The sequence below is a fragment of the Musa acuminata genome, chromosome BXJ2-9, assembly GCF_036884655.1.
Source record: "Musa acuminata AAA Group cultivar baxijiao chromosome BXJ2-9, Cavendish_Baxijiao_AAA, whole genome shotgun sequence".
Lineage (NCBI taxonomy): Eukaryota > Viridiplantae > Streptophyta > Magnoliopsida > Zingiberales > Musaceae > Musa > Musa acuminata.
The window spans coordinates 46208087-46232371 of NC_088346.1; the positions used below are offsets into that span (position 1 = coordinate 46208087).

The 24285-nt window shown below is 40.8% G+C and overlaps 2 protein-coding genes, 1 long non-coding RNA gene, 2 other non-coding genes and 1 pseudogene across 9 annotated transcripts; all 6 read right to left on the reverse strand.

The window, feature by feature from the left end:
• Positions 1–1515: 1515 nt before the first annotated feature.
• Positions 1516–4320, reverse strand: LOC135623653 (uncharacterized). Of its 5 annotated transcripts, none has more exons than XR_010491457.1 (4): positions 4104–4320; positions 3132–3274; positions 1993–2901; positions 1516–1915 (listed from the first exon to the last, which is right to left on the reverse strand). It is a non-coding gene; the product is annotated as an uncharacterized LOC135623653 (long non-coding RNA). The 5 variants fall into 5 exon arrangements; XR_010491458.1 differs by having other exon boundaries at positions 1516–1677; positions 1845–1915; positions 1993–3274; XR_010491456.1 differs by lacking the exon at positions 3132–3274 and having other exon boundaries at positions 1993–2849.
• A 280-nt stretch (positions 4321–4600) lies between these two features.
• LOC135622090 (short-chain type dehydrogenase/reductase-like) lies at positions 4601–6711 on the reverse strand (annotated as a pseudogene).
• Positions 6712–10471: 3760 nt separating this feature from the next.
• Positions 10472–13758, reverse strand: LOC135623654 (glucan endo-1,3-beta-glucosidase 8-like). The gene is made up of 2 exons (XM_065126854.1): positions 13257–13758; positions 10472–11680 (listed from the first exon to the last, which is right to left on the reverse strand). The coding sequence occupies exons 1-2, from the start codon at positions 13583–13585 to the stop codon at positions 10579–10581; spliced, it is 1431 nt and encodes a 476-aa protein (XP_064982926.1). The 5' UTR covers positions 13586–13758; the 3' UTR covers positions 10472–10578.
• A 5248-nt stretch (positions 13759–19006) lies between these two features.
• TRNAG-GCC (transfer RNA glycine (anticodon GCC)) lies at positions 19007–19077 on the reverse strand. Its single transcript has one exon. It is a non-coding gene; the product is annotated as a tRNA-Gly (tRNA).
• A 291-nt stretch (positions 19078–19368) lies between these two features.
• TRNAG-GCC (transfer RNA glycine (anticodon GCC)) lies at positions 19369–19439 on the reverse strand. The gene has a single exon. It is a non-coding gene; the product is annotated as a tRNA-Gly (tRNA).
• Positions 19440–21483: 2044 nt separating this feature from the next.
• Positions 21484–23344, reverse strand: LOC135622192 (cation/calcium exchanger 1-like). The gene has a single exon (XM_065123833.1). The coding sequence runs from the start codon at positions 23308–23310 to the stop codon at positions 21670–21672; it is 1641 nt and encodes a 546-aa protein (XP_064979905.1). The 5' UTR covers positions 23311–23344; the 3' UTR covers positions 21484–21669.
• Positions 23345–24285: the final 941 nt, after the last annotated feature.

A 24285-nucleotide genomic window follows, 5' to 3' on the forward strand; every position in this document is an offset into this window, starting at 1 on the left:
ATGAGACTTAAAGGTATATGATCAGTTTCCACTTATACTTTCAATAAAAACAATTTATATGATTTTTGCATATTTCATAATTGAATTATCACAACAATAACAAATCATAACATCTCAACTATTTATCATAAATAAGTAGTTTTATTTTTATTTTAATTTTTATTATTCAATGTTTTTTGGTAAATCTTTATTCATAGCTTCTTATGCCACTAATAATAATTATCTTACCTTTTCTAATTATGATATCTATATATGGTATAGATTCGTATTATCTTAAATGATTTCATTAGAGCTACGATTAATTGTTCATGAATAAAAATATTTTTTTTAATTTTTTTATATATTTATTTTTAAATTTTAATTATATATATATATTTGATAAATTCTCAACTTCAATATAATATACATATTTGGAGTAAAAAAATTAAAAATTTCTTTTCTGTTCTTGTGATCAATAGGGCAAAAGGACATAAATGTTGGATAGATGATTGTTAAATTTCCATTTTGTTAGCTAGGTTTAAAAAAGTTCTACATTTTAGTAAATATGCTTCTTCTTTTTTCTCTCTCTTAAACATTAGACATGAAAAGCCACATTTCTTTCTCCTCAACTTTTATGTTAAGGACAAGTATTAAATTCCACATAGATCATGAATGAAGAGTGTGACCCATACAAAGTGTAACATATGTGCATGTGGCATGAAATATCTTCTCACTAGACTATTAGGATGATAAATCTTGATCAGTATAAGAAGATGACCCTAAATAGAGTGCAACATAAGTGTATGTGTTGACCAATTGGAAGTTGCCCAACACACAGGAAACTTGGTTCATATTTCTCCATGAAATTATAGAGTGCATGAGTCCCTGAGAAACATGTTCTTCATGGAAATTTTGCATCTTTGAGATTGATCACAATGGTCACAATAAAATTTCTGCACCCTCATTAGTTAGCAAAGTGATAAGAAGAAATAAAGAAGACAGAGAATTAAACAATATTTTCCCATCAATAATTAGAATAACATTTTAATCATTTGAGATCATCTACATGAGATCTTTTGTCACAATTGAACCTCATAAGAAGTAATACTCTCAATTAAATTAAAAATATGCAAGTCTTTATCTATAATTTTTAGTAAAATATTTTAAGATCTCACTTCCATAAATATAAATTTTTTTTATCACATATTCATATTATTTTAAATATTTTTTCTTATTTTATCTTCTAGACTATGCTACATTTAATTGTTTATGCTTTAACATCCTCTAAAGCAAATAAATCATTTATATGTGTATTATTAATCATCTAATACTTAGGTTCATAAAGCGTTACTTGTCTTATAAAATTTTGATCATACATTAATTGAAAAAAAAATCCTAGCCAGCTACAAGTTTCTTATGATATCTGCATACAAGAAAACAACCAAGGAAGCAAAATTTAATAGATCATCTTAACAAGTTTTCTAAAGACTACAATCCAATACCAATAATGATGCAACAATGATGAAATACATTAGAGACATTTTAAGGCCAATTTACTTCATACTAAGTGCTGCACAAACAGTAGATCAAAAGCAAGAAAACTGTAGGTCATATACAACCGATAAAGGATGATGTGCCATTTAATATTTACATATGTTGTAGTTCAAAATTCCATTCCAGGCAGCAGCTATGAATCATCTGCTAGGAAAGTTTCAAGTGAGAAGTTTCTCAGTGCATTCCAATGTATTAAAACAACAAATTGTCACAAGGCAAGGTTGCATCAAATCACAAGTCTTTTCCCTTTGCTTTTTGATTGAGCATATAGAAACTAAATGGAACCTTTTCAATGTAACAATCTACCATACCATTGCTGGTTCTTTCTGATTTCTGTATGGACTGGTATATTCTCAAATGCAGCATGTGCCTCATCTTGAACCTGAATTGGATCGAAGATGATGAATAAAAGAGAGATATGTATGACTCATGTATTTGAAATTGCTTTAAGAACATTACCTTAGCCCCAGTGAGAACAATTTTTCCATAAGCAAAAATGAAAAGTACCATCTTTGATTTTTTTCATACGCAATATCAAACCAGGAAAAATCGCTGGTCTGTACATGTACACAAAAGCAGCTGTTTTAGGTTCCAGATGGGTATGTATAATTTCAGCAAGAAAAACTTCCAGAACTTTGATGCTTCATTAGATTGAAGCATATATAACAAAGTTACTCTAATGAAATATAATCTCTGTGACTAACATAAGAAATTGAGCATGAGCATAGAGTCACTGATAAGCCAATGTGGTTCTCTAGGCTCAAAATGGAAATAGTATAATTAATAGAATATTAACCACTAAACAATTTGCTTAAGAATTAAAATGGAATAATGGAAAAACAAGACATCATGTGGAGATACATAAGTAAATTGTTCTCAAGCACGTAGAAGATTGATAAACTTGCACTGCAGAAAACACCATGAGAAGATGCAGGGCCCTCACATGAACTAAGAATATTCTGGATCTTAAAATCCTATTCATTGAAATACAAATTAGACAGAAAAAGTAGACAAGTAAAAGAAATAATTTAGGGAAGAGACATGAGGATAGGAAGCACCAAGAACCTAGATTATATGACTAGATACCTTAAAGTTAGCTGGGAAACCAAGCTTCTGGATTATGCTAGTGAGCTTTTAATAACCACAGTGCATGCTGTCAAACTTTACTCAATGGGCATTGCACAAATGGCTAAAACTATATAAAAATTAAGTGAAAACATGTGTCATGTTTTAAGAATGGACAACTCTTCAAACTTATTACATTCCTTCCGTGCTGCAAGTTTTATTTGTTGATTGCTCTTTGCTCCAGCACAACCCTGACAAAAGATCAACAAGTTCGGTGTAATTCTCATCATGGATGACAAGTACCTACAAATTGTCAAAAGTGATTATAAAAGAGAATATATAGACTGCTAACCTGATAATAGTAATACAAATGTGCAGCATCACTTGAGAAATATAAAAAGATTATGGTACTTAATTTACTACGAGAATGATCATGTAACCAAATTTATGTTAAATTAGCATAAAATCAATCTAAATAACACTTCAGTCCAGTTTCATTTGGCTACTGCATAACTCGAGTTGTTAGCACTCACCTGCTAACATGAAAGACATGTTCATGCCTTTAGAGTTCCATGTCCAACAAGCAAAAATGAGAAAACAAAAACAAAGGCAATTCCACATGATGGCCCCACTTTGACAAGCCTTGGACAACGGCATTGGATGGATATTATATTTCCTAGCAATTTTCACAAGTAAATTGGTGATTAATAATATTGAACAGAATGCTTTAATGGGTTATCGCTTAGAAAAATATCTTACGATTGAAAAGAGTTGCTTGCTTCCCGCAACTGGAAAAAGCAAGAGTTTAAGTGCATCCCATCACCATATATTATTCATCTATATGCACCCACAATGTGTATGTTTGCAATTTTTTTCTTGTTGTTGATGATCAGGTGTCTGTCCCAAAGGAACAGTAATCTTCAACTGCTAGTTTTTTATTTCGTATTGGAACAATGATTAAGAGTCAAGACAACCATAGAAAGAGCAAACTGATTAGACTTAAACCCATGTCCATCCTTATGATAAGCAAATAACATAAGTTGATTCAACCTCATGATCCTATTCGAGACAGATTGTGAAATTACATATCCACACACTATTAAATAATTGCACTAATTAATAGTGTCCAAATTAAATAACTGCACTGGACATATGAGAACACTAATTAAGTAATTGCACACCAACACAATATGGGTTGTCCGAATAATCTTTTATACTGGGAGTTCTCTAAACAATTATTGTAAAATCAAAATGTGCGGTCCAATACATGTAACTCATGATTCCTAATTTTCAAATAGAATAAAAGCAATCTTGCTTCAGCAATCAACTCTACGGTGCAAAATTTTTCCTCTCCAGCAAAAGGTGGAAAAGACAAACTTACTGGATGGAGAGAGCAACTTCAGATGAGTTCTACTTTAGTTCAAATGACAAAATTCTTAACGGACTTTTATTTATCTAAGAAAAAGAACAATTTAACCAAACTTCAAAACTTTCCAAAGGGTTACCAAGATTTTAACGATCGAAGGCACAACCCAGCAAGGATCTATCGATCGTCCCAATTATGGCACCAAACCGGGTGCTTCTTCGGCAAAATCTACAGTCCCGTGCTAGCTGAGATGCGAGAAATCGACCCGTTGCGGTAGAAACGGAAGAAAAGACGGATGCGCGTAAGAAAGACTTCAAAAACAGGTGTTTTCGTACAGAAGGTATGAGTTTGGGAGACAAGAATTAGGGTCTCAAGGTGGGTGGAGAAAAGAGTCGGGGTTATTTTGCATAAAAGCCATTTCATTTGAGTTAATTATAATTAACCCCCTTACTCATGTCGTGATGACATGACTTATATAAAGGTCGCTTTAAATAATCGACGACGTTAAACAGTCAACCATGTGAGTTCGCCGAAACAAGTCAACCACGTGGCTACATGAAGCCTCCTTAAATAGTCAATCATACAAGTGTAAAAGGTGGACTTTACTGGTCAACAATCATTACAGTCAACCGCGCAGGTAGTAAGCTGCAACACCTATTCTTCCCAAGACGGCAAACAGCATCAGCGAACACACAATCCGTCAAATATATCCACCAGCGGCGTCGGTGCAGAAGAACCCCACCACGGCGGCCACCTCCGCTGGCTGCCCCAGCCGCTCGAACGGGCTCGCCTCTGCCGCCCTCTTCACTTCTTCCTTGCTCCTTCCCACGAAAAAGAGGTCAGTGGTGGTCGGCCCCGGCGCGACGCAGTTGTCCGTGATCCCCGTCCACCGCAGCTCCTTCGCCAGTATGCTCGTCATCGCCTCTACTGCCGGTCTTTGACGCCGTGTACGCCCCGAAGCCAGGCCGCAGCGCCCCCACAAGCGACGACGGCACCGCCAGGATCCTCCCGCTTCCCCCGCGCAGCAGAGGAGAGCGCCCCGGGCATTGACGCCGAAGATGGCGTCCCAGGCCTCCACGTCCGTGTCGGCGAGAACCGGGTACCTGGTGTAGCCGACCCTGGCGTTGGCGACAAGGATGTGCAGCGGTGTCGAAGAGCGGAGGCGTCGGCGCGGACGGCGACGGCGCTGGGGCGGGGGGAGTTCGGGGAGGCGGAGTTGATCTGGGCGGCGTTGGAGGCGTAGTTAAGGACGAGGGAGGCGAGGCGGAGACCGATGGCGCTGCCGATGCCGCGGGAGGCGCCGGTGACGATGGTCACATGGCCGGCGAGAGGGAGGGAGGCCTCGTCGGAGGTGGACGGGTCGGGGCCATGGCTGGGATCGTTGTGGTCTCGGGAGCTGCCAAACACACTTTCATGGTCGACTGCTCGGAAAGAGTTATTTCCATTGACTAATAACGTCAGCGCGGTCGTCAGCAGCGAGACGGACAATTATGTATGTAAGTACATGTGCATACATGCGCATACGTATGTATATATAGTATGTATTGTCCGTGAACCTTTATGCCATGGCCATGGAGTTGGTACCGGCTCGGTCCGATCTCGGATGTGCAAGGTTGCCCATGCGAAGACTCGGGAAGTAGAAATGCGTGTCGGGTCGAGTTGAACTATGAGTCTTGTTACTTGATTTTTCGTCGTCAGCCCCTGCAAATAGGTCGAGGTTGGAAGAGGGATTTCCCAACTCAATCTCTCCGAAGCTTAAGTCTGCATTAAGTGGAATAAGAGTGAGTTGAATGTCCGAAAAGTCTTCCTCCTAGTTAAGGAGGGTTAGCTTTTATAACTGCGAGGATGAATCAGTCGTACGGGGTCAATTAACTGCATTCGGCTTAAGCTTCTGTGTGAGCGCCAACTGACTTGCATGGATCGGTGTCGTGTGGTGTCGCCCCGAGCTTTCCGGGACGACTGTACCATGATGAGATCATTCTTACGGAGGGGGCAGCAAGCGGGTCGGGGCATGGCTTCTTGCTTGGGTCCATGTGGGCGATGCCAAAATATGTCATATCATTCTCTCCCCTCCAAAAGAGACGTGCCCCGGGTTCCTCGTGGTAGGGCTTGGGGCATGGCTCGGTGCCTTTTGCTAGCTAGGTTGGCTGTCGTGCTGGGCCTGGTGGTTTAGTCGTCGATTAATCGGGAGCTTCTATTCGGGAGATGAATTGGTCGAGCGACATAACTCAGGGACTAGGCTGGCCGAGCAACCCTACTCAGGCGCTAGACTGGTCGAGCTATATTGCTTGGGCACAAGACTGGCCGAGATATGGCTCGGACATTGGACTGGCCGCGAGGGGTGGCTCGGGCATCGAATTGGCTGTGAGGCATGGTTCGGGCATTGGACTGGCCACGAGGTGTGGGTCGGGTATTAGACTGACCAAGACGTGACTCGGACATTGGACTGACCGCGAAGCATGGCTCGGGCATTGGACTGGTCGAGACATAACTTAGGGATAGGGTTGGCTAAGCAACCCTACTCGAGTGCTGGACTGGTCGAGCTACATTGCTTGGGCACAAGATTAGTCGAGACGTAACTCGAACATTGGATTGGCCGCGAGGGGTGGCTCGGGCATCGAACTGGCCGCGAGGTAAGGCTCGGGCGTTGGATTGGCTGCGAGGTAAGGCTCGGGCATTGGACTGGTCGAGCATGACTCGAACATTGGACTGGCTGCAGGGTGTGGCTCGGGCATTGGACTAGCCATGAGGTATAGCTTTGGCATTTGATTGGCCACGAGGCATTGCTAAGGCATTGGACTGGCCGCGAGGTGAGGCTCAAGCATTGGCCTGGTCGAGCAGCACTACTTGGGCCCATGTTTGGTCGAGCAGCTACTCGGTCATTAAATGAACTGAGCAGCAACTGATTGCACATAGTTGGCTGAGCAACACTGCTCGTGCACTGGGAACTGGACTGGCCAAGCAACGTAGCTCAAGTATTGGCTTAGCCGAGCAACACTACTCTGGCCCATGTTTGGCCGAGCAACTGCTCGGACATTGACTGAACAGAGTAGCGACTTATTGCACATGATTGATCGAGCCACACCGCTCATGTACTAGGGATTAGATGGCCGAGCAATGTAGCTTGAGCATTGGCTTGGCCGAGCAACACTACTTGGGCCCATGTTTGGCTGAGTAGCTACTCGGACATTAAATGAATAGAGCAATGACTGATTGTACATGACTAGCCGAGCAACACTGCTCAGGCACTGAGGACTGGATTGTCCGAGCAACGTAGCTCAAGCATTGGCTTGGCCGAGTAACACTACTTGGGCCCATGTTTCGCTAAGCAGTTACTTGGACATTGACTGAATTGAGCAGCGACTGATTGCACATGACTGGCCGAACGACACTGCTCGGGCACTGGGGACTGGACTAGCTGAGCAATATAGCTCAAGTATTGGCTTGGTCGAGCAACACTACTCGAGCCCATGTTTGGCTGAGCAGTTGCTCAAACATTGACTAAACTGAGCAATGACTAATTGCATATGACTAGCCGAGCCACACTGCTCGGGCATTGGAGATTGGATGGCCGAGCAACATAGCTCGAGCATTGGCTTGGTCGAGCAATACTACTTAGGCCCATGTTAGCTGAGTAGTTGTTTGGACATTGAATGAACGAAGCAGCGACTAATTGTACATGACTAGTCAAGCAACACTACTCGGCCACTAGGGACTGGATTGGCTGAGCAACATAGCTCGAGCGATGGCTTGGCCAACCAACACTACTTGGCCCCATGTTTGGCCGAGCACCTGCTCAGACATTGACTGAACTGAGCAGCGACTAATTACACATGACTGGCTAAGCCACATTGCTCGAGCCTAGATTTATAACTCGAGCAAATGCTCTGCTGAAGTGAGCCACTTTTTTTTTTTTCTTTTTTGATCTTTAGCTCATCTATTTTCGACCTTGCCATGGCGGGCCTTCTTTCTCGATCTGCTCACATAGGTAGCTCCTAGCGAGGCCTCTTATGTGACTCTTCGCTCTTTCTTGTCACCAGTGCCTCAGCAGCAACATATTGGTTGGCTCGCTGGAGCATTTCGGGAATGGTCGTCGGTGGTCTCTCGACTAGTGATCAAAAGAAACTTGAAGGTCATTGGCCCGTCAAGAACACCTACATGACTAAAGAGGTGTGGGCATTTGGAACCCCTCGGATCTCGGTAGCAAAGCGGGTGACGAAGAGGGAGAGGGATTCATCCTCCTTTTGCCTTAGCCCGAGGAGCATGGTCACGGACGGTTTAGGTCACGCACTGGCTAAGAAGTGAAGCTCGAGTTCCTTTGCAAGCTGATCAAAAGACGAGACTGAGGACAACCTTAATCAACTATACCATATCCAAGCCAGGCCTCAGAGGGTGGTAGGAAATACTCGACACATCAAGGTATCGGAAGCACCGTATAGGACCATCTAGGCCCAAAAGGTGGCAACGTGCTCTGCTGGATCAGAGCCACCATCATAGGCCTCCAACACTAGGAGGTGAAAGTTGAGGGGGATAAGCTTGCCCTAAATTTCTTGGATAAATGGAGACCCAACCGAGGTACGTTCCCCGAGCTCCTCGGATTTATGAAATTCCCTTTGAACCTTGTCTAGGCATCGATTCACCAGCCGTAATTGGGCCCAAAATGATTTGTTCATGGAGTCAGACGATAGGGTGTTGGCTTCGAGGAAGGTCGAGGCAACGAGTCTGGGCACAGGGATGTTGCGCTTTGTCGTTGGCCTTAGGTGTCTCAATTGCTCCCCGGTTAGGGAGTGGGCATTTGAAGTTTGAGGTGGCTGGTCGACCAGGGTGGCATTGCGAGGTGTAAGGATGAGCGTAGGTTAGATCATGGGCGACAACTGTGGGGGAGAACCATCTGCTAAGATAACTGGGGTATGGGGGGTGTGATGGTCTGCATCATCCCATCTAACGCTTGCACCTAGTGGGTGAGGTTGAGGAACTCCTTGGCTGAGATAGCAAGCTGCCTCATGATGGTCTCAGGAGGCAACATCCTGGGATAATTGAATAGCCGCCAATAGCGGCTCAGGGTCGCAGCCAAAGTATTCCCTTCTAGGCTCGAAGGAAGTGGGAGTTGCCTCTAAACCCGAAGGTCGGGTGAGTCAAGGGTGGCTCTTCTCTAGGGCACTCTCCCGAGTTACTCGGTTGGGGGCACTTTAGCAACATCGGGCCCTCCTTCTAGCGCCAAAATGTTAGTGAACCTTTACGTCGTGGCCAAGGAGTCAGCACGACTTGGTCCAATTCCGGATGTGCAAGGTCATCCACGTGGAGACTCGGGAAGAGGAAATGCACGTCGAGTCGGGTTGAGCTATGAGTCTTATTGTTTGCTTCTTCGTTGCCAGCCCTTGCACACAGGTCAAGGTTGGAAGGAGAATTTCTCGACTCGACCCTTCTGAAGTTTAAGTTAGAATTGAGTGAAGTAAGGGTGAGTTGAATGTGCGAAAATTCCTCCCGATTAAATAGGGTTAGCTTTTATACCTCCAAGAATGAATCAGTCATACGGGGTCAATTAATTACGGTTGGCTCCTTGGATAGTCGGCTTAAGCTTCTGTGCAAGCGTCGACCGACCTGCACGGATTGGTGCCACGCAGTACCGTCCCAAGCTTTATAGGATGGTTGTACCATGATGATGTCATTCGTACAGAGGGGGCGACAAGCGGCTGCCCACCATGTGTGTGTTGCTCGCCACATCGTACTTGAAGTTTCATGTCTGCATTATCGTATCTGTTGCATGGGTCCATGTGGGCGATACCAAAATATGCCCTATCACATATGTGTATAGCCTCTTCTAAAGTTCATAAAATACCAATATGAGACTGAACTATCTTCTCTCTGAAACTCAATGTAACACTACCTTTTTTAGTTTTAAGTCATAAAAAGTATTTTAATTCTATAAGGCTATCATTTTTGTAAATTTTACCTTTGAGTGGTTGGAAGGAGCATATAACTCAAATCATTTCAAGAACTTTGATCATCACAGCATGATTTAGTGCCATATTTTCAAAGGGAATACTGTTGTGAGGATATCAAACTTCCCCAGTGTTTCTTAGATTTGCAGGCTCCATTATGATATTTATGTAAATGTATTTCAGTTCAATTTGAAGTTGAAGGAATAGATTACTGAATTGTAGTACAGTAATCAGTTCAATTTTCTCATGAGATGTCTGTATCTGTAGAAATGACATCTGAGAACAAATTGCTTGTGAGGAATTCCAAAATAGACTTAAAGAGGAACTTTTAGGCAGGCCTTTGTGGATCAGCACATAGCAGATGTGATTTGCAACCTCAAGATGACATGGATTTGTCACAACTAAAGCCAACATGAGCATGTGATGTAGCTTTTGGTTTTGGAAAGCCAGGCAATGTGTCATGTTGTGAACAGTCATTTTTGTTGTCATGCCACACAACAAGATCTATTAATTCTCTGCTCCTCAGTAGCAGAAACAGTAATTATGAGTAATAACAGCTCTGTGATTTGATTGCCAATATCATCTGAACTTTATTAAATGGATCTGACAAATGATATTATCTCAGAATCTTATCATACAAGTGATTCAGCTAAGAAAAATGAACAAATCACTCTAGAAGAACAAAAGTGCAAGGACTGATACAAACACCATCAGCAATGGCGAGCAAGCTGAAGCAGATGAAACAATCTGGATGGTGAAGTTGCAGTCAGCTGTTGAGGGGTTCTGTGTCGTCTCCACAGCAAGTCCTTGAAAGAAGCAGCTTTGGGCCATTTGGTTCTGAACCTGGAAGTACATGTTGAAGGCAAAAGATGCATTCCCATTGGCATCCAAGCCATTGCAAGTAGACCCATAGCCAAGTGCAGTGCAATCTGATCTTGAACATGCATAGTTGATGTTGTCCCCCAGCTTGCTCATGTCACCACCACCATTTGGGTTGAACATGCACCACTTCTGAGGCAGGTATTGCACCCCCTTTGCGGCCACAGGCATCATGTTCTGTCCCTGCCCAGTAGGATCCAGTGCGTACTTTGGCTGCCCGTCATACTTAAAGATCCCCCAATGGCGTTCAAAGTTCCCCGGGTCAATGCTTTTGGCATCTTCATCGATCAAGCTGAACATGTACACTTCAATGTACTGGTTGGGACGGAGAGGTGTCCCTCGATTCACTGTTAAACGCCTCAGCAGGCCATTGTAGAACCTCTGAGCGTAGGAGACCTTGGCATTTATGTCACCATCGGTAGGCCAGCCAACCTCTCCAACAATGATCGGCAAATTGCCCAGGCCAACTGCATTCAGAGCTGAGACCAGCGTATCAAAGTTGGCATCAAACACATTAGTGTACTGAATTCCATTGTCCACAACAGGAGTGGATGTGCCATCAAAGAAAGCATAGTCCACAGGGAAGTTGGGATTATCATATAAGCTCAGGAATGGGTATATGTTGACGGTGAAGGGCGCGCCGCTCTGGTTGAGGAACATGACAATCTCAGTCATGAGGTCGTTGATGTCAGCTCTGAATCTCCCAGCTGAGGGGACAGGATTGCTAACAGGTGAGTTGTAGACATCAGCATTGAGAGGCACTGTGGCCTTAATCGTGTCGCCGATTCCTGCATTGTTGAGAGCAGTTTGGACATTCTGAAGGGCCGGCAATGTCAAGTTCAAGAATGAGCCATTGTAGGTTGTGAGGAAGGGCTCATTACCAACTGCTACATATCTGAAAGAGAGAAAGAAACAGCAAGGTTTTACTTTGTGCTTCACTGTTGTTACTGAAAACCAGAGATCAATGTACCAAATATGCGTGCATATCTTAGTTTGCAATTTCCATTATTGTGATGGTGAATAACACAAAAAAAATTAATCCTCATAAGGCCATAGACAATGGATTTACATAAATCACCATAGAGAAAAGTAGTGATCAGATGTTACGCAATCCACGTCTGTTGCAAAGGGACTCCTAAGGTGCTGTTTTAAGTGAGGAAAGTAAAAGCAGATCAAAGTCTCATATGAGATAAGGACAAACACTTGCTCATGCTTCTTGCAAGTAGATGGCAGCAGTGTTGTAGAAAGTTACTTGCAGCAATGTCTAAAACACAAGAATCCAAGTCATCAAAAAAATATCAAAGAAAATGTCACATAAGAATGTTTCTTTTAAATGTTTTTATTGCAAGAAATCACATGTTCCATCATCACCATTACTTTCATTATTTGGATTAGTATCTGCATGTTTTGTGCCTAACCTGTTTATCCAGGAAACCCCAAACAATGTGGACTTGAGATTCATAGAAGCAATAGTCCAAATTCACAAGTTTCTTTCAATTAAGAGTGTTTCTTTCAAATCTTTCCATAGCAAAAAAAACATCATGTTACATCATCGCCGTTTCTCATACATAAATTGAATTAGGAGCTGCAATTTGTTGCGCCGAAACTGTTTACACTTGAACTCCATGTTACATCTTCGTTCATAAGTTTGCTCCAAAAGCTAGTTCTCATGATAACTATTCATTCAATATCGATCAAGCCTTAGAAAGAACACACCTTTCAACTAAGACTTCAATACTGCTCTCTCTATTTCTCAGCATAAATTCCTAAATGGAGAAGAGGATATCCAATTATGAACATTGTGCACCTTGTTCTCCTTCCTTAGAAAGCAGAACTATAGGCTCCTTGCAAAAGTGTCTTAAGTAGATCCTTAATTGTCTCCCATCCAAAACTCAATATCAATTGGGTAAAGAAAAGCTAGGCTCCAGCTTCTTACACAACTAGTGACACATGTATATGAATCGATGAAGAAACATTGTTAGAATATCAACATCACAAATCATGTAGAACTCATCAAAAGATACTAAGTTTATGAGAGGCAGAAAAGTGGATGTGCAACTGATTGCTAGCTGAAATTTGAAGATTGTGCAGGAAATAAATACTTGGCCACCAAAAAGGATTGTTCTTGCCAAACATAAACTACCGAAAAAGTAGTATTAATGGAAACCTGAAGCTTTTCGGTTAATGAAGATGAACCTCCAATATACAGCAAAATTTCCAAATGCACTCAGGTTTAAAACTTCCCTTCAGAGAGATAAAAGGAACCCAGTAAATTAATACCACAGTAGAACTGAAGCAATCAATGAGAGGAAATTAATGCCAAACAACCCATATCATCCAAGATGCTGAAATCACTCGGCACACAGATAAAAATGACATGTTTCTGAATCTAAACCTTGAGAAAAGGTAAGACGGAGAAATCATGAAACATTTTTGTAGCATCCAAATCAGGTTGTCGAGTTCATACTCACTTGATGTTCACTCCTCCCTGGAAATTGTATCGAGTGACATTCTGATTCACCCACTTCTTGGCTGTCTCATAATCGATCATGTATCCGAGCATATTGTTTGGAATGGCTACCATCACCTCGATCCCAGAACCAGCCAGCGCGTTCATGGTGGCAGCATCAGCATCAAAAATCTTAACCTTCCTGATCCCATTATCCTTCAAGAGCCGCACGACGATCCTTGGCGGCAGCGGGTGTGTCGCCATCGTCCCCCAGTTCACTCCAAGGCCATCAGCCCAAGAACAACATATTCCAACAACGATGAGACATATGGAGATCTGGTATGCTGACATCCTTTTTCTCACAGAGAAATCTCCAAACACAAGATAAGCTGGAGCCGAGGCTTCTAATGGAATGAGTTGGTTAGAGTAACTTTATTCAAGAAAGACATCCAACTAAGAAACACAACGGATGGATGTTTGGGATGATGATAGGAATTGTCGTAGTGGGTAGAACTGAGAAGGATACTGTCGACAACCTTGTCTTGTGTTCTTTTATTATGATGAAGACAAGGACAGGGACGGCGATAAGCTAAGATAAGAACCGACCAAGAACCACAGGAGAGAAAAGAGAAAAGGAGGAGCCAACTTTATCCTCTCATAAACCACAGAATCACGACGGCAAATGTCCTGAAAGTGATTGAATTCCCAAGAAGGCAACTTCTAGCGACGGAAAACAGAGGAGAAGGAAGGCAAGTGACCAGAAAACTCAACTAAAGGTGACGAATTTGAGCAATCTTTCGCCACCAGAGCTCTGCGTTCTCCACAAGCTACTCGAAATCAGCGGCGCGAGATGAAGAAGAGAAGCCAAAACGCTGCCTTTGGATCCAAGAAGGAAACTTTGCAGCCGAGTCTTATCGAGTGCAAGAAGACGCAAGCAATAGCTTCAAATGATCCAACTTTTGGTAATGAATTGTTGGATAGAGAGAAAGTGCTCAAAAAGAACTGTAGAATCCAAGCAAACAACGTACCAAAAACTTATTATAAATCTTTTTAATCGGGGAGAATATGAGGTACCAAAAACTGGAAGGGTGAACAGCTCTGTAAGCATTAAACAAAGGAAAAGGTGGAAGCTTTTGAGAGGCGCTTGAGGCGATTCCCACTGCCCAAAAGGGATCGAAAAGTTTCAGCTTTTGACGTTCCCCTTTTCCCCTCGCTCGATTCGCGGAGTGATCAGATCGAGAGCGCGACTCTTTGAGTGCATTAAAGTCATTTCAATTCGCCGGCAATCTACTGTGACAGCACAACAGGTCGGCTTCCGACCACGAGCTGACATGGCGCAGTGTCCGGATCCATCGTCAGCCCACGTTGCGGCGGATAACGGAGTTGACCGTCGCGGTAGCTCCGTAACATCGAAGGGCGTCTTTGTAAATACGGGAAGGTTTGGTGTCGGCTGCATGTGGATTTGGGGGTGACGTGGACGGCAGCGATGCGATGGACGGCAGCCGACATATCCGAAAGTATCGGCCGATACGGCTGCTTGCTTTTACCGAGATAACGGGCAGAGGAGAGTTACATATGATGGCATTAGATGGGGGGTTTTGGGATTTTTTAGAAGGGAAGTACAATGAACAGTAAAGATAATAAATTGTGGGGAAATTGGTTCCAGAAACCAAATTTTAATACTATTTTCCTCAATAATATATATATATATAGTAGAAAAAAAGAAAATATTAGGATATTTTTATGTAATATTTCATCTTCATATTTTATCGTTCGATTTTTCATTAATCAAAAGATAAATTTTGATTCTATTTTATTATTTCAACAAGTTTTGTAATAAATGTAACTTTATGAGAACTATATTTTGTTTTATTTCTTCAAAAATAATTATGTTTTTTTTTAGATTAAATTGGATTATAAGAACAGTTCTATAATTTTGAGAGAATCTATTGGTAGGTTCCATTTGTATTTGGATGTACATTTATGATCATTATTAGGGTAGTATTTCAATTTCATCATCATAGAATGATCTAAACTTGACAATATTCATTAATTTAATATGATATTATAGTGAAAATTCATGAGCTTTAATCAAATTAATCATTCAACATAAGTTTTAAGTATTGAGTTTGTGCCATTTTGGAGGAGTATTAAGAATATAAGTGCATTAATTTTTACCCTAGTTGTCAACTTAAGCTTTTAGATTGTTTGACAATGATCAATTATTTAATTATAATTTTTCAGTAAGTAAAATAGCAAATAAATAAAGGATATCTTAATAAAAAAAATTGAAATTGTAATTAAGGTGAGAATAGTGTCAAATATGATCATTATGAGATCACCAAAATTAATAACAAAAACATATTTCTCCTTTGTATTTATTTGGTAGCTCAGATGGTTGTGTTTCCATAATCTTGATGGATCTAATAAATGACCCCTTACTGTGCCCACAACTCCTTTAATTTTATACATTTCCTCTCCCCCCATGTGGGGGTTTGATGCTTTTAATTGTATTGGAAAAACAAAAAAGTGAGAGAAGAGATAATAATAATAATAATAAAACTTCAAAACTCATGAATTCAGGTTGAACATAATGGCCAATTTCCAAGATATGCAAGATCTGGTAGGTTCCAGTACCAAAGGGTTTTTAAATTATCTCTATCCACTTGTAACAGTGAAGAAAGAATCCAACTCAAAGAACTCCAAAAGAGAAAGGTGGAATGTCCATGTCATATCTTCAATTGCTTTTTTGATTGCCAACACAAGATTCCTTTTGGACACTGATATGTTCTTGAATTTAGAGGCATGCTTCAAAAGGCCAAAAGATGAGTCATTAAGATGAAACAGAACCAAATTGTAGGTGATGTTCCAACATTGTCTTTTGTAAATGTCATATTAGGTTACTTACAACTAAGTACCTCCATTATGGCATATTTATAATTCAAAATATGAGCTCAATAGACATGAGTGTGAAAGCAATATCAGAATAAATTTACTTGTGTTGTTTGATCTTTGTAAAATTAGTTTCTTTATCTTTTGGGGTCCTTGAGATGTTTGGCATTAATTCATATGAAAACATGATGGAACAAGTAAATATGTCAAAGTCAGAGCATCTTTGGGAGTCAACCCATGCTACTGTTGCAGAAGAATTCATAAAATAAGCAGCTGATTAGGTATTAAAGATGGTTGATGGGTTTGGTCCTCATTTGTAAAGCTTGAAAGAGATGCCAATGCCAATTATTTTGTGTTGCTTGAAGAGTATCAATCTTGGGAAAATGTTAACAAAGTCATCTTCCTCTTCCATGGAATTTGAATGGCAGCAATTCATCTTGGAACTAGCTAATGAAAACATACTAAAGGACACTTTTTGGAGAACATGCCATGGTGTAAGGCAACTTGCCTACTGAAGTTGAAGTGCAGACAGGTCTCAAGTTCTGTAACACTATTTGGTTAAGATTATGTTGTCACAGATTAGACAAGAAGTTTGAGTTTAATCAGAATTAGACCTGAATATGGTTTATGCAACACAAACATCATAAGATTATTAGACCATTAATCACAAGATTTATCAAGATTTTGATTCAAGTGAAGGAAATACCTTCAGATATTTGGAGATAAATGCAGCTGCAGCATTCTCTATGTAAGCTGGAAGCCTTGCTCACAGCCTTACTTGCTTACCACTCATAGATAGCACATGATATGCTTTGAAATACCCACCACATAAAGCTCTTTTTGGATGATGGATGAAGGAGAATTCTCTTCAATCCAAATCCTTTTCACTGTAAGGGAACATGTCAAAAGTTACAATGAAGATTTGTTATGCTGCAAGCATTTCACTTCTGGTTTTGCTGGAAATCCATTAGATTGAGACTGTTAACTGATTCAGATGATTAGGAATAATGCCAAAACCCTTCCACCTCACCTATCAATATTATATCACCCTTCTGCATCACATCATATAAATGACATAGAAGAAAAAACCCCAGAAGTGCCCCTTTCACTCACATTATCTTTGAGATGTCAGCATCAAGTGTCAGCAAACAGTCACCAATTAGTTCCAACATCTTCCAATAAATTTCATGTTAGGTATATGTGGGTTAGTAAACCTCACTGGTTGTCAGGCCTCAATCAGTAAATAAAACAGTTCCCAGCAATAATGATGATCAACCTACTTCAGATGATGGATGCAGAAATGTATGTGGCATTTTCTATACACTTCTAGAGCATGGTTCCATGATACATCACCAGACAAGTATCAAGATGCTGAAATCTGCACATTAATACATGAATTAATGCATTGCTTGTGCATTAAAACTAGTCATGGACAGAAAAATCCAAGAATATGTGAGAGAGTTTGTCTTATCAGTGGGGAGGCATGGCTGATGAGATACTGATTCATAAGAAATGCCTTCACTAGAAGAATGCAGACAAGGTGAGACATGACCAGAAGATTCAACTGCCATAAAAGTGATTTTTATCTGCTTCAAGTTCTTTGGATAAAATATTTTATTGTCTTTTTTTCTTCATGAAAAAAAAACCTAATAACTGATGCAAAAGAGAAGATTCATCTGTCACATAGACAGAAGTACTTTGGGATCCTATTAGAGTTGTTTTTTCTCTTTTTGATGAAAATTTTAATTTTTAAGAGTGATATAAAAGACATGTTTGATAACTTTATCTCTATTATTTTTCGCGTCAAGAAGTTATCTCTAATAATTTTGTGAGAAAAAAAGCCTATTTCACTTTTTTGGAATTATATCTCTGAACTTTGTACCTTTCAGATCTTCTAATCTTTTTGGGAAATAAAATTATTATCAGCTAATGAGATTATGTGCTTTTGAAATAGACCCAAATGACAGTAAATATATCATGACAAAATTAAAATCCAAATAATAATGGAAAATACTTATTTCTTTCACTTCTTTTGAAAATATTTCTCTAAGATTTGTGTGGATCAGATTTTCTAATCTCCTCGAGAATTAAAATTCTTATCAACTAAAAATAAATAAATATTTTCATGAAATTTATACTTTTAAAGAGACCCAAAAAGCCTATTTAAACTTAAAGACTGATACAAAATACATGCTTGATAACTTCATATCTACTTTTGCTTGTAGAAATTACTTCTAATAATTTTGTAACATAAAATATATTTCATTTTTTTGAACCAAAATAATACTAGAAAAAAATTATTTCTTGCACTATTTTTTTAGTTATCTAAAATGTAAGCCCGGTTAGATATTCGAATCTTGATGAGAATTAAAACTCTTACCAACTTAAAATGAAGAAATGTTTTCATGAAACATATCCTTTTAAAAGAGACCAAACACCAAATAGTACTATACAAAAAATAATTATTTCATCCACTATTTATATAATATTTTCTATAAAATGCATTTCCTTTAATCTCCTAATCTTCTCAGTAATTAAAATTATTACCAGATTAAAATGAACAAATATTTTCATTCAATACATATTTTTATATGAGACTAAATACAGATATCACCAAAAAAATTCCATTTTTTAGAACTTAAATAATACTATACAAAAAGAATTAATTCTTCCACTATTTTCGGAAATATGTATCTAAGCTTTGTGTCCATTGATCTAAATATTTTCTCAACTATTAAACTATTAGCAGACTAAAATGAATTATATATATATATATATATATATATATATATATATATATATATATACTTTAAAAAAAGGAGACCCAAAAACCAATATAGATCAAAACAAAAGGTATTTTCAACACATTAAAATTAAAAATGCACCAGCCGGGAATCGAACCCGGGTCTGTACCGTGGCAGGGTACTATTCTACCACTAGACCACTGGTGCGATGATGAATTGTTTTTGACAAATATTTATTTCACAAAATATCCTACATTTTTAGAACTTAAATAATACTATACAAAAGAATTAATTCTTCAACTATTTTCGAAAATATGTATCTAAACTTTTCGTTCATTGATCTAAATATTTTCTCAACTATTAAACTATTAGCACACTAAAATGAATAAATTATATATATATATATATATATATATATACTTTAAAAAAAGGAGACCCAAAAACCAATATAGATTTAAACAAAAGGTCTTTTCAACACATTAAAATTAAAATTAAAATTGCACCAGCCGGGAATCGAACCCGGGTCTGTACCGTGGCAGGGTACTATTCTACCACTAGACCACTGGTGCGATGTTGGATAATTTATCATAATATCTATATATATACACGTACATAAATTATATGTTAGTTTGTATTAATGTTAATATAGCTTTTAGCATGCAGATCACAACCAGACGCCAACAACAGAGCATACTCTGCAATGTTCATCCTCTCTCGTTGGTAACACAATGAAGAGCACTCTGAGAAAGCAATCCGAACTCCATCACCATTAATGGACAGCAGCAGTAGTACTGCAAGCTGCTAGCTTCTCCTTCCCCAGCTATCATGGAGACTTCTCAGTTCTCTCCACTGCAATCATCCCTCACTTCTCCTGCTTGACACAAACAACAATGGTAACTGACAGACTCCATGAAGCAACTGCAAATGGCTTCACTCATCTCTTCTCCAACACATCTCTCCTCAGAGAGTTTGAGAGCCCTCATGCATGCTTCCTCCCACAGATCTACACGATAATTGGATCCTCCACTGCTGTACTCATGGCAACAGTTCATCTTGGATCCCGAGTTTACCTGCTGTTGTGTCACAAGAGAATAGGCCAAGAGATAATTTAGCTGAGGCTTGCAACACGATTCCCTGCCACTGCCTGCTGTGTTGCCTGGTAGATAACTTAACAGTGTTTCCTTATCATTGCGGGACGAAGATTGAGATAAAGATAGGAAGAATCACACAGTGAAAAGCCATGCCTGAATCAAATCAAGGTTTGAGTGGGTGAAGCAAGCTAAGCTGATGAACTCTTCTTAACCCTTAGGAGTTAAAGGGTTAAACTTATACATAATCTCATGCTTAAACTTATGCATCGTATTGTCGGAGTCTTAACTACTGAGTTCCACAATGGACTCGAACGAAGGTAAAAAGGAAGAAAAAGGACACTGAAAAGGGAGTGTTAACTATTGAGTTCCACATGTACTCGAATGATGGTAAAAAGAAAGAAAAAAAGGACAATGAAAAGGGTTGAGTATAGATAAAGCTTTCATTCCACATTTTCTGCATGGTGATGCTAATCATGAACAAGTAAGGAGACACAGAAGCATAAGACTGTGGTACCCTCTTGCTAGTCGTCTGGGTTTGAGGACAAACCCAAATGTCCCATTCAAAGAACACACTAGAATTCGAGTTTTGTCTGCCTATATCGTCTTCTGCTGCTACTGCTATCTTTTCTCTCCTTGAACACATTTGTCGCTTCAGAGATTGATTCTTTTACCTTTTTTGAAATGCAGTAAATTCTGACATTTTGCCTTCTGGTATTTTGATGATTCAGCACGTAAAATGTGTTTGTACTGCATGCAGGATTTACCGATTATTTGGTTAACTTGAACTCGGATTTTGCTCATTTAAATTAGGTGAGATGAGCTTCCACAATATATTTTCTTACTAAACCATAGTTGAGCTACGCATTGCTCATTATCCAAGCTCCAAGTCCTCCTTCATTGGGTCTTGCCTCCATTTTCATCTGCAGCATTCTCTCTCTCTCTCTCTCTCTCTCTCTCTCTCTCACACACACACACACACACACATTCATAGAGTAGCAACAGTAGTAGCGGCTAGCTGGACTAGGAAGAAGATGATGCGAGTGGTTAAAACTAGGGGTTAATGAGTTGCAATAGATTGGATGGAGAACACACAGAGTACCTTTCAACATCAAATGCCCGTCTCACACACACACAACACAGTGAGAGAGAGAGAGAGAGTAACAGTAGTAGCAGTTATACATCACTAAGAAGAAGATTGGGTGACTGAATAAACAAGAGGTAGTACGTCGCAATATCCGATACATCAGATGGAGAACACACAGAGCAGCTTTTGACATCAAGTGCCCTTCTCTCTCTCTCTCTCTCTCTCTCTCTCTCGCACAGAGTAATAGCAGCTAGCAGACTAAGAAGAACATGAGGCGACTGGTTAAGCTAGCCAACAGGTAATATGATGCAACATATAACCCATCAGATGGAGAACACCTTTCGACATCAAATGCCCTTTTCTCTCTCTCTCTCTCTCACCAGATGGATAGATAGATAGAGAGTCATTACAGTCGTAGAAGCTAGAAGACTAAGAAGCTGAGGTGACTGATTAAAATAAGAGTTAATATCAACATTTAATACATCAGATGGAGAAGAACGTACAGACACACAGAGACAGAAACAGTAGTAGCATCCAGCAGACCGACCAAGAAGAAGATGGGGTGACTGGTTAAAACAAGTAGAGCACAAACGTAGAATCCAAGAAAAGCTAGAGTTCCTAAACTCACACCACCAGCCCAAGGCTCTGGGAGAGCCTCAGGGACAGGTAGCACAAGTAGATAAGGAACAGGCCAACTCCCATCACCCTCTCCAGCTTCATGTCCTTCCTCGCCAACGTCAACAGGGCCCACAACAATCCCCCATTCGTGAATCCCAAGATCTCAAGCACGGCTGTCCCCACTGGGATCACAATAGAATCTGGGTGCAGTGCCCGGGCTGACATCACCAGGGACAACCCCAGCCCAGCCACTGTGTTGAAGATCGGCCCTGCGTAGTACCCTGAGATTGCTGCCTGAGCTCCATCTCTTCCCCCACTCATGGCCATTGCCACATATGACATGAGGTCTCCAATGGAGTTGCCCCATGCAAGCACTGTCAGCCCTAGGATTGCAGGGTTCACTGCAAGAATGTAGTCCAAGGATACCAGCAGCCCGACCAACTCATCGGCTACGATGTAAGTGCACAGAACACTCATCAAGAACCCTCCTGCTAACCAAGGGTACAAGCCCTTCCTTGGTGGACTCTCCCTCATGGTGGAGTGCAGTGCAAGGAGACCTGAAACACCGCCGACCGGGCTTTCATAGAGACATATGGTGAAACCATCATGGGATCCTATTCCCCTTCTCTTGGAACTGCACAGGGCTGTCACACAGATGGGTGCTAATGTGGCCGAAGAGACGGCATACATCCCTGTCCACCTCTGCTCTGACACATCCGGTATGGTTAGCATCCTTGGAAGATCGAGAGGCATGTCTATGAGGTAAAGCAACAACTTCAAACATGGCGAAGCCATTGCCTGAAGCCAACAGTAGGTTGACGAGTCTTGGCCATCCGTTTCTTCTTCTTCCTTTTCCAGGATCGACGTCGCCAGGTCGTCGTACTTCTGGCGATAGAAGTACGTCACCGACACCACCGAGGCGTATACGAGGTACAGGGAGGCAAAAGCCATTGCACCCCAGATAGTGATCCTCTCCACCTGTAGGATCTCGAGGAGGGACGAGAGCACGACGATGAAGAAGCACACATTACGGACGAAGCTCGACTTGTCGATGCGTACCGACCGGGAAGAAGAGGGAGAACAGAGGTTGATGACGCCGATGACGACACAGGAGACGAAGAACGCGCCACCCAGCACGCTTCTCAGCCCCAGCTCACCGGAGCCGAAGCTGAACGACACGATGCTGGCCAGCACATCAGGCGAGCCATTACCCAGTGACAGTAGCGTTGCACCAGCTACAACAGGAGAGAGGTTAAGAACCCTAGACAAGTCCTCCACCGAGGAGCACAAGTACTGCGACGCTCTGTTGCCCAACAAGTAGAACAACACGAGAACCCACAGGGCAAGGAGAGCACAGGCTAATGGAGGATGACTCCCGAAGAGGCAGTAGTAGAGGTGGAGATCGTTCACGTAGCCCTGCGACAAGCATGGACTGTAGCCGCCGATGTAAAGGCACTCGGAATGGTTGTATTTGAGCTTGTGCAGGCCGGCGCAGCCGGGGAGAGCCTGAGTGCTTGTGACATGGACAGAGGTGGTAGGAGAACGGATATGGGACATGAAGAAGAAGCACAAGGGGAGGAGGAAAGATGTGTTCACCAAGGCTTTGAACTTCTCTGAGACCACAAATGCCATCAACTTGTGCGGCATGTCTGCACAATTAAGAGAAGTTCATTGGAGTTAAAGCAAGATTTAATGAGAGTGGGAAGAAACATGGAATTCTCAGATATTTATAGCCAAAATTTTGTCCTACTGGATCATGTCTGCTGGGGGGGGGGGAAGGTCTATATCACAGCTAAACGGGAAAACATTACAGTACAAAGGACTGCAACACGTTTTTGCCTCCGCTGTGGACAAAGGTAGGATGTTTCCAGGAAACTGCAGGAGAGCTACCACACAAAATGCACACAGAAGTTTACATCTTAGGATGAAAGTTGATGTTTCGACAAACTCTCAGTTATGTGGCACATCGAACAGCAGAAGATTGGCCTCTCATGCTCCACTTGGTCCCAGTTTTCTGCATTCACAGAAACAAAGAGGGCCATTCTACCGTCGCCATCGTGAGTAGTTCTTGTGGCAGTGACTGCATGGTTTTGATTTTGTATGTGAAAAATGGGAGTGATCAGATGATGCAAATCAGCAAATCATTTAAGAATTAGATTGGACACGCAAGAAACATCTCCCACCATCACCGTTCATTTTAAAATCCCAAAAAATTAGCTTGTGATTTAAGAAATATGATATATATTTATATATACACACACTTCACAATAATATTTTTCCATTTAAACATTTTCAATATTATTTTTACTACTCTCATTGGATGAGGCAAGTTAATAGCATTAATAATTGCATGGAAAGATAGAGGAATACATAACAAAATTTTACTAAAAATAATAAATTTTCTAATATTTAATTTAACTAAAGATATTATTTTGGTTGCATCTGTATAAGAAGTGTGATATGATCAAAAAGAAAACTTCAACATTTGCTCGAGGGTTGAGGTGGACTCGGTGTATGCTCTATGATCAATATGCATAAAGATTAATGAAGATTAAGATTGAGCGAGGTTCGTAACGTGATCTCTTCGATGCTCAAGTCAAAAGCCGATAAGAGTGAAATAAT